The 10276-nt window shown below is 41.5% G+C and overlaps 1 protein-coding gene across 1 annotated transcript; it reads right to left on the bottom strand.

Moving 5' to 3' along the window:
• Window positions 1-5504: 5504 nt before the first annotated feature.
• pou4f2 (POU class 4 homeobox 2) lies at window positions 5505-8939 on the bottom strand. The gene is made up of 2 exons (XM_069665851.1): window positions 8175-8939; window positions 5505-7861 (listed from the first exon to the last, which is right to left on the bottom strand). Exons 1-2 carry the CDS (start codon window positions 8388-8390, stop codon window positions 6932-6934), a joined length of 1146 nt encoding a protein of 381 aa, XP_069521952.1. The 5' UTR covers window positions 8391-8939; the 3' UTR covers window positions 5505-6931.
• Between the last annotated feature and the right edge of the window lie 1337 nt (window positions 8940-10276).

The raw sequence follows: 10276 nt of genomic DNA, 5'->3' as shown, positions 1-10276 counted from the left end.
AACTTTAAAGACTTGAAGGATATTAACAAGCTGCTTGACAAATGGTGCTTAGAAGCACATTAAAGACGCGGCTAATGGCGCGCATAATGACGGCTAATTTTCGATCAGATATAAATTAGAGCCCCCAACAGTTATTTGCCTTAAGGACTTTATGTAAATGATTCTGTTCTGTATAAACTGAAAACTGAGATGTGGGTGAGAGAGAGGGAGAGAGAGAGAGAGAGAGAGACTAGCACTCCTTGTGGGTATGATTAATAGATCTGCAACAGAGCACGGCTGTCAGAGCCCAATGAACACACATCCAGTAGACAGCTCTACCACCTTCTCATTAAGGTCCGATCTCTACCAGGTCTACAACTTACTCACTCGGAACACCAAAACAGCCTCTGAGAACGAGCGGGTTTCACGCTCGTCGTTTGTAAAAAAAAAAAAAAAAAGGAAGAGCAGGTGAAAAGAGAAGCATGGAAGGAGACCTGGCTGTTCATAAACGTGTGTGTGTACATCTCATGTTGTTAAATATTTCATAGCTGAAGGCACTTTCTTGCCATTGATTTACACATTAGGTCATAATATATAAGCGAGTACACTGAATGAAATGATGAACACATTTAGTTAATAGCTTATATGATCACACGCATTATGAGGAGTGCACAGATTAAGATCTGACACCGCATGTCAGAGGTGCTGGTGTGAGACTGACACTGATTCAGTGATCTGATCCAACTTCAGATACATATTCAACATTGTGTTTAAGTGACTGGATTTGTTATAGTGGTGTAAACAGGACACCTTCATCGGTATATTACACCCAACATACAACCGTCATGCTTTCAGTTCTGTTTTATTGTAAGGTGTGATGACGGCAGTCTCGTGTATATTTGGACACAGTATGATTTACATATGTTCACCCCAAATAACAAACAGACATAAAGGCTCTCATGATTTTTGTACCAACCAATTCACACAGGAGTTTAATTGTCATTTCTGAATCACAGTTAGTTGAAGGATTTATCTTAAAACAAGATTTTTTGCTGAGCATCGCTCTGGACGTGTCACTGCAAATTTAGGCTTTAAAGCATCATCGTGGAGCAGCCTGTATGCTGTTTGTACAGACAGTGAAAATAACTTGAACCTTTTTAAAATGTATAACTTATTATTAACTTGCTTTATGCTAAAAAGAAATGGGAATCACATTTTTCAATGCAACTTATTTTATTTTGATAAGCATTTTTTTCATGTAAATTAATGCAATGTTGATGACCGTACCCTTTTTTAAATAATTAACTGCAGGTTCTGATTAAAAATGGTTCTGCCCGTTAAATGTAGAAGGAGCAAAAGTTTAAGAAAAAGATGGAAAATCAATTATGCAAAGATGTTGGTCACTTTTATGAACCCGGCCGACCTTCTTGCTCATTCATGTGAGAAGCCTGGAGATGTCGTCTGACTTAAATCTTTATTTTCACGGGCAGTCATTTTATCCTTGAAGGACATCTCCTCCTCGCGCCTACACTGACACGATTGGTATCGTGCAATGAGGTTCTATTTTTTGTAACTTGTGCTGCTTACACTCTCCTAGCTGTAAGAAGAAGTATTGCAAAAGGTTAATAACTGGTGGCATCATAATTGGATCCAGCCTATTATTGGGTGACTTCTCTGGAATGGACTTTATGTCGACTTATTTACTATAAACTATATTTATAAACCAAGCTGGTGAAAATAGCTAAATTTACTGAACACACATACTGTCTTTGATCAATTCTGAAACACCTTGTTGGAGAAAGCCTACAACAGTCTAGCCAGCATGTAGACGGTCTCCCCCTCAAGCAAAAGCATTTGAATATTCATATAGATTCATGTTGGGGAAAAAAATCCACAAATTTACCAAATGGCCTGAACTGATCAGACAGTAACGCAAAAATCTACAAAACCAAGAATTACAAAGCTAGCTGTAAAAATGAAACAATCACTGTGTGGTTCCATTTTAAACAAATGTGTAAAAGGAAAAAGAAATCTCTGGAGAAAAGATAGAAACGTGGTTATGCATCAGAGTCATTATTTAGGTGTTCGCCACATGTCAGGGGTGACTGCGGCCTCTCAGCACCCACCCTCTAATCACGCCCCTGAGCTATTTTACTGATGAAGCCTGGGAACGTTTCCAATGGCTTTCAATAAAGAGAGAATTTTTACTTATTTTTTTTTTAGAAAATACAATTGCTCAGATGGAAAGAAGGAAATTTTCAAAATAATAAATTATAAGTATTTATATTTATCAATAACAACAGGAAACCTTGTTTTTTATTGCTTGCATTGAAAAAATGTCTCACGTTAAAAGAGCTTAAAATCAAAGCAATAAGTCTGAATACATCGATCTTATACATTTTTAATAAGGCAGGAACTCTTGTCTACGCATGTCTGTTCTGCTGCACACCTATATTTCTTCCGCTAAATTTCAAAGTAAAGGCCTTTTCCTAACCTTTTCGTTGTTGGATTTTTTCCATTTAAAATAAGTTTTTGGCATATTTTGTAATTCGCTTATCTTGGTTTAATAAAATGATGCAGTCCTTATTAAGAATAATAAGCGAACATTTCAAACGTTATTTTTTTCGTTGGTAAAAATGGCAGATTCTGTATTTGAACAAAACGCATGCCTGCCCCTGGCATCAACTCGTCTGTTTATAAGTGCGTGCGTGGCTGGTACGTGTGTGCGCGTGCGATTTTATTAGAGCGCGCGCGAGGAGAGTGAGAGCGAGAGAGAGAGAGAGAGAGAGAGGTGGGGATGGAGTTATTTCATTGGCAGATACAGGGTGGCTTCCCCTCCTTTGCATGCCATCCTGGATCAAAAAGTATCCCACCGAAATCCTTGTAGCCATCCACCGCTGCTCCATCGATTAGCTGGAAAACACTTAACAAACTAACGACTATTGATGGCTGATTAATATTGCATCAACAACAACTGATTGGCGACAGTATCAAATGGCGATCGCAGCTTAACACGCGAGCAGCAGCCATCTGATCTGACTGGGTGTTGCACAGTATTTTTTTGGCGGTGCAGAGGGAGAACCCAACAGATGATAAATAAAGGGTTATATGCTGGCTGTCGCGCGCTCACTTTATGGCTCGTCTAATTCGAGAGCAGTCGCGTCTTTGAAGGCAGACACTTGGCGTAAATGTACAGTTAAAATATTCTACTCTCAGGTCCCCAGGCGGAGCTCCGACAGTCCCTGGCCTCATTAAAATTTCATCAGCATCCCTGTGAAAGGGGGGAAATGTTCAGGGGAAAGAGAAAAATAAAACACAGGGCGTAATTATAACAAAAGGAAACAGCGCTGCCCTTCTCGTTTTGTAGGAAAGCTCCCGTGTCGTCATATGTGGACGCTTCAACGTATGGAGCCCGCGTGTACCACGATGCAAGCACGTGTGTCTGTAGCTTTAAGGTAAACTGTTTGCTTCACATATTTATTATATAAAAAAGGACCTTCGATTTTTCTTCATTGTGCTGCTGAGGCCTTTTTGCTCCCTGTGTGTGTGTGTGTGTGTGTGTGTGTGTGTTTCAGTGCTGGGCCACATTGATTCGCTATCAAAGAATCCAGATCGATTTTAGCCAAATATGTGAAATAAAGCAGCAGCAGCAGTCTGGTAGAGAACCTGTCTGTCTGTCTGACTGTCTTTCTTTCTCTCTGTCTGTCTGCGTGTGTGTGTGTGTGTGTGCGCGCGCGCGTGTGTGCAGGGCTCCGGCTTGTCAAGCAGCAGCGAGGCTCACTGCATAAAGTTAATTTCAATTCCCGATGAGACCCTCACGCGCAGCCCTCCCTGACCAGCGGTAATTAACAGGGATGGCTAATGACTACTTAACTCGCTCTTCATAATTATCTGCTTTTCATAATTCGATGTGTAATTTAATAATTCGCTCTTATTAACGTATTAAGTGAATGGCTCATTTAGGGGAAATTAGAAGCACTCACCAGGAGCATCTTTTAATTGATGAACCATCATCGCTGTCTCATTAATAACGCTCGTTTTGATACTCTTAATTTGTCACGAGGACGGCGCTGTTTGGTTTGTGGAGAAGTGTCATGGAGGCGTTGTGTTATAATTTCGAGCCGTTTTATTAAAGTTTTTTTTTTGGTAGTTGATATCGAATAAATATTGAGTGAGAATATTTTTGTCACGTGTAATTAATTAGAGTTTTTTTTTTATAATTATAAAAAATTAAAAATATTTGGTGGAAGCTAAATTTACTCACGTCATGTGACAGTTTTAGTAAAGCATGTAGGTGTCGAAGAATGTTTTTATGGTTATGAAAATTCAAAAACAGCTTGACAGAATTTGGAAAAAACTAATTGATTGGATATCATTTTTTTTTAAAGAATCAGTTATTTTTTATGCATTGCAAGTATTTCTAAATCCACGTTCTCCCCCCTGCTGAAATTCCCTGTTATAATCAATTTGAAAATATCCCAAAATAATCCCATGCAAATGTATTCCAGGTGCTGTAAATAATCAGTGTAAAGGTGGAGGACAGCTTTCAGAAATGCTAATGTTGGCGCTTGCAGCCTCACAGGTATCTGTCCATGGTGCTGAAACGCAAACTCAGCGCTCAGCCAGCCAGCCAGCCAGGCCTGAAGCCCAAAAACAGCAACTCTACTCTGGACATGACACTCAAAATACTCCCCCCTATTTTTCCCTACCCTCCTCCTCCTCATATCTAACTTCGAAGCAAAGGTTTTGCATCAAAGCCTGAGCCTGTATGCCCGCAATGCACGAGCGCAGCACGTTAGAGTGTGTATTTAAATAGAGACGGGCACGTTGGCAGGCGAGCTGTTTTTCTGGCGGGCTGACATCTGGCAAGTCTGCGCTCCAGGGACCCATCCAGCTCTCCACAGACCCCCTGATTAGACTCTAATAGAATATTAGCATTTGCTCTCAGGTAAGGCAACAGTGAGCTGCATAAGCTGGCAGCAAGTCGGTGGAGGAGCCACGTGTGTCTTTAACATTGATGGGATAGAGGAAGAAGAGGAGGGTTTCTCCTGTGTGGCCTGCTTTATGTGGAGGCCTGGAGGAGGAAGGTGTCAAGGCAAAATAAAAGATATTCTAATTATATTTAACATTTTCAGTTTGGTTATCTATCTCTTGGCTGGGGGTAGGGTTGGTGTCTTGCTCATGGGCACCGTGGCAGGGCTCATGGCTGTTGTAGAATCCAACCTGACACCTTTTGGTAGCCATAAAGTCACGCTACCTTTAATAAATGGCAGAATCAGTAGTCAAATAAGCTTTAAGTATAGCCACAACACATCTGTTAAAAGCTGTGCAGCCCACAGCTAAACCGTTCCCATCCTCCTCATCAATAAATAAGCAGATGAATAAATAAAAGAATATTAATACGTCTGGATGAGCCACGTCACACAGAGCAGTCATGGAAAAAACGTCCGATTAAATGTTAAAGTTTGTTCTTTAATGAAACACATATTGCAGTTCAATAATTAAATAAATTAAAGTCACATGGATGTCATAAATTAAACGAATAATTTAACCAGGAAACCCAAAAGCAACATACATTACAGAAATAAGTTACCTCAGCTAAAACAGCAATACAGCAAAAACCTGTACGGATATATTTATGTGCATCGACTGGTTCCAATGAAATCTATTTACATTGTACACGTATACTTCCATGAAGCTGTTTTCTTTTCTCTTCAAGAAAAAACATTACTTAAACAAGGTGATTTTTTTTAACAAGCAACGACTTCATAATGATGCGCGTATATTTATACAAATCAACAGCAGAAAAAACATACATAAAATAATTTTAAGAAGAGAATACTATCTCCATATATATCTCGATTGTACCATCTCAAATGTTAAATTTGTGACTGTGAGATTTCACAGTCGTTTCCCTTTAAAAGCAGAACAACAACGCTTTACTTGCTGTCAGAATTTGATTTTTCTCAGGCGAAACGAGGAGGGAGGGGGAATCCCGATAAATATATAATGAAGTAAACATGACCTCACTCAATAAATAGTTCATAAGATCCCGGCCCACGCTGGATTGTAAACTTATTGCAGCCGGCATGAAATTATATTTTTTAAATTGCGAAATTCTGCGAAATCCTTAAGAGTGTTCCTTATTTGGATGTCTCTACATACTGAGGCCTATTATTAATAATAATAAAGATAACAATATGATAATAATAACAACAAAACAAACCCTATACCTTAGCCCAAAACCCCGGGTATCTTAAAAATAGATCCCTGACTTTGTTTACACATGGTAACAAAATAAGTGGAATTAATTACACATTTAGACACAAAATGAAGTGTGTGACAAGTAAATAATTCATTTACACAGGGCTATTTGGCAGTAATCTAATATTAGCTTGTGTGTTGTCCCTTTAATCCCCCTCGTGGACCCTGAATAAATGTCAGACTGCATCGTCACGAACTCGGAGGGGAAAATTGTAGCTTATCCTATAAGCCAAAAATATAAACACCGAGAGTCACCAAACCAAGTGCTTTGAGTTCAACTAGCCCCGCTGTGTGTACAGAACTATTTTCAATGGAGGGGGGTGTTTCTGCCTACGCGAACTAAAGTAGTCCCTCATTTGAAATTAATCGTAAGTAAAAATTAAAGTCCTGTAAGTCACACTGCGTTGACATTAAAAAGGTGAAGCATAGTAAGTGTGGAAACAATGTTCTTACTTGCTCTTCAAACGATGCTTCACTTTCCTCCACGTCTCCCCTCTCAGCGAGAAAAAGACGTGACTGTGGAGTGTTTTTTTTCGTCAGTCATTAGTTCAATTTTTAGGAATTTTTCGAAGTTCAAAGCACAAAGTCATCGATGATTGAAAAAAGGTGTGAGATAGGAAATATGATACAAATCGTCTCTAAACACTTCCCAAGTCTTTTTTAGTGGGTGGTTGGATTAAAGCGATTCTTAGACGCATGCAGAGTATTTCATCCGTTTCTGTTTCTGTCGCTGGTTGCAAAACCAGACCCGCACCACGTTCTTTTTCAGGTCCAGCTTCTCTGCGATCGCTGCGATTTTCTCCGAGGAGGGACGCGGCTGAATGGCGAAATAGGCCTCCAGTGATCTCTTCTCCGGTGCGGCTATCGACGTGCGCTTTCGCTTTTTCTCCGCGCCGTTGAACAACTCGGGTTTGTTAAGTTTCTCCCTGTGTGATTTCTCGGCTTCTTCCAGCCATGCTTGCAGGATGGGCTTCAACGCGATCATGTTGTTGTGGGAGAGCGTGAGGGACTCGAATCGGCAGATGGTGCTCTGGCTCAGGGAGCCCACCCCAGGAATCTTCAGGCTGGCTAAAGCTGACCCTACATCCGCCTGGGTTACCCCGAGTTTGATCCGTCTCTGCTTAAACCGCTCTGCGAACGCTTCCAAGTCCCGTGGATCGGCGTCCACGTCGCTCATGCCCATGTGCGTTGGTAGCCCGTGGGCATGAGCCATGTTGATGGCCGCCTGGTGCATGTGGTTCATGCCCGCCATGTGGGCAGGGTGCGCAGGCGTGGAAACCACCGAGCCATCCGGCCCTGCCATGGCTCCCAGCGCCAGTCCCGGGGTGATGTGGTCCAGCAGGTCCCCCTCCAGCGCCTGGTGGGGCTGGTGGTGGTGGTGATGGTGGTGGTGATGGTGGTGGCCAGCCAGGGCGGAAGGATGAGAAATAGGCACCGAGGAGGAGGAGGAAGACGAGGTGCAGGGCAGAGTGTTCATGGTGTGGTAGGTGGCGTCCGGCTTGAAGGGGCTGTGATGTGGAGGGTGGTGGTGGCTCTTGGTCTGTGAGACTATATCCACCGCCGCGAGAGCTTCAGCCCGGGCCAGCAAACTCTCATCCAAGCCTCCGAATATATTGCTCTGCAATTGCAAATAGAATGCACACATAACTGTCAGCAGGGAATTCTCCCTCCACTCCTCGGTTTAAAACATTTCCAGAATGTGAAAAAAAAGAAATCCTAAAAAAGGAGAGCACACAAAACAAGACACATGCAACATCCCAGGTCATAAAAATTAATACGAGAGGCAAAGCCGACTGAATACATAAGTTGAGCAGAGGAAAAAAATATGGAGGTGTTGGGTGATTTGCTGTGCAGACATGAAAAAAACATCAAGCAAAAAAAAGTGGGCTGTCAAAATGTGCCTTTAAGCAGTGATTATGCAGAATACGTACCGGTGGGGTTGGGAGACAGGCTCTGCGCATCGCCTCCGAGCTGCTGCCGCTGCTGCTGATGATGGTGCTGCTGTGTCGGGAGGACGAGCACGAGGACGAGGGAACATTGGAAGTCAAGGTGGAGGACGAAGAGGAGTGCAAGGAGTACTTGGGTTCGGGCAAGCTGGTGTGCGCCATGGCGAAATGCTGCTTGCTGTTCAGAGACATCATCATCATATTTGCGGGCGTCCGAGCCTCGGCAAGTTCCTTTTAATAAGTTAAGACTCCGCCTCCTCGGTACGGAGTTGAAGCTCAATTGCTTCGCAGGAATCTCAAGTCACTGTCGAATAAAGTGTAGTGCTGAAGACGGTCCAACACTGAAGTTATCACATCTATTTATTATTACAAGCGGAAGTCTTTTTGGCAAACGAGATAAGCCATGCACCTGAACGCACCAGATACCTCTTTTCCTTGTTGGACTTGTGGCACGAAAAAATGACCTTTCTTTCTTTTTTGTTTTTCTCTCCTTCAACCGTCTCCACCTTGTTTTGTATCAATATTTTTTTTTTTGCCTTGGAATTTTTTTTTTTTTGCAGAACTCCTCATACACGACGCCAGAGGAAAAAATAGAAAAAAGTTTCTTCTCGTCTCTTAGGATTTCCAAAAGACTTCAAGTTTCAAACTGTTGCCGCTTTCGTTGACCTGTTTGGTTTTATTTTGAAAAGTTTCCGTCCTGAAAATGAGCGTAAGTGAGCAGTAATGGCGGTGACAGTCTCTGTACTGTACCTCTTCGACTACGTTGAATGCTGCGGGGACCCGAACTGCCTCTGCTCTGAGGCGAAGGGCAGACTGAGTCTCTCTCCGCCTCTCTCTCTCTCTCTCTCTCTCTCTCTCTCTCTCTCCCTCACTCACTCTCTCTCGCTCTCTACACACACACCCTCTTTCCCCCTCTCTCTCTTTCTCTCTACAGCTCCCTCTAACTCTCTCTCCCTCTCACATACACACACTCTATCCAGCTGTACCTGAAAAACCCTTTCATGATTTATTATTCTTCATTAGCCCCACCACCACCACCATCACCACCACCGCCGCCGCTGGGGACTCTGCGCATGGGCAGTCTGCGACAAGGCATTTATTTCAAATGACTCTACTTCTTACCACCAACACCTCCCTACAAAAAAAAATCTTATGAAATTCAGCGACTTTTTAAATTCTATTTATTGCACCTAAAAATATAACATTGTTAAATCTCATAAACAGGTTTGTACTTTGTTTTAAAGTAGACAGTTGCGTTTGTGATGGATACCATGGACAGCTCCACTCCACTTTCTAACAGCAGCAACTATCAAAATAGTTATCGTAAAGTAAGATATATAAATTGCTATGATTTCATTATAAAACCAAAGTAAAAATTCTTATTTTTTCAAAATAAAAGCACATTTTAATGTGGGTGACAACGGCTTACATTGTTATATTTGTAACTCAATTTAAACCATAGGAAAAGGCTTCATATTATCGCCAGCTATTTTTACTCCAAAGAATCTTCCAGAAAATACCAGAAATAAAATTAAGCCTTGTGGGAAAATTACTTATTTTGCATAATTTTGTATTGTGCTACGTGTGTCTTTTTTACATGCAAAAGGGACCACTAGAGTTACGTAATGAATGACGATAAAAGCAGGATTATTGAAAATAATTAGCACTATTTAATTGCAAATATATATACTTGTCTTAGCAGGCTATTATCTTATCTCTCCTCTAATTAAACCACATCATCGCTAACGTGATTAAAACGTTTAATCTCGTTGTAATTAACAAGAGGTGTCTAATTTGATAATCTAATATGGTCACGTCTATAGGGTGAGATAATTGTTAGCATGGAGGTCTCTTGGAGGTTAGCTTATGGAAAACAATAACACTTGTTTCTTTTTCTGTGTGGCTCTAATTTTTCAAAACACCTCTTTCTCTCTCTACACACACACACGTACACACACGAGCACACACACACAAGAAGGCGCGACATCTTGCTGCACTTCCTGAGCCATGCTTGACCCCTTCATCACCTTTAATATCGCAATAATATACATTGCTATTGTTGAGGATTAAATTGCACGTTTCACAGG

This window comes from Semicossyphus pulcher, unplaced genomic scaffold, assembly GCF_022749685.1.
Source record: "Semicossyphus pulcher isolate SPU_LCO1_2020_fin unplaced genomic scaffold, fSemPul1.0.p SCAF_17, whole genome shotgun sequence".
Classification (NCBI taxonomy): Eukaryota; Metazoa; Chordata; class Actinopteri; order Labriformes; family Labridae; genus Semicossyphus; species Semicossyphus pulcher.
The sequence above is the reverse complement of the archived record's forward strand: the minus strand, read 5'-3'. Positions and strand labels throughout refer to the sequence as shown.

Bases quoted from the DNA above. Each gene is read 5' to 3' on its own strand.
- pou4f2 (XM_069665851.1), bottom strand. From the start codon at position 8,390: ATGATGATGATGTCTCTGAACAGCAAGCAGCATTTCGCCATGGCGCAC. The intron at 7,862-8,174 runs GTACGTATTCTG...TTGCAATTGCAG, and splicing joins CCTGTCTCCCAACCCCACCG to AGCAATATATTCGGAGGCTT.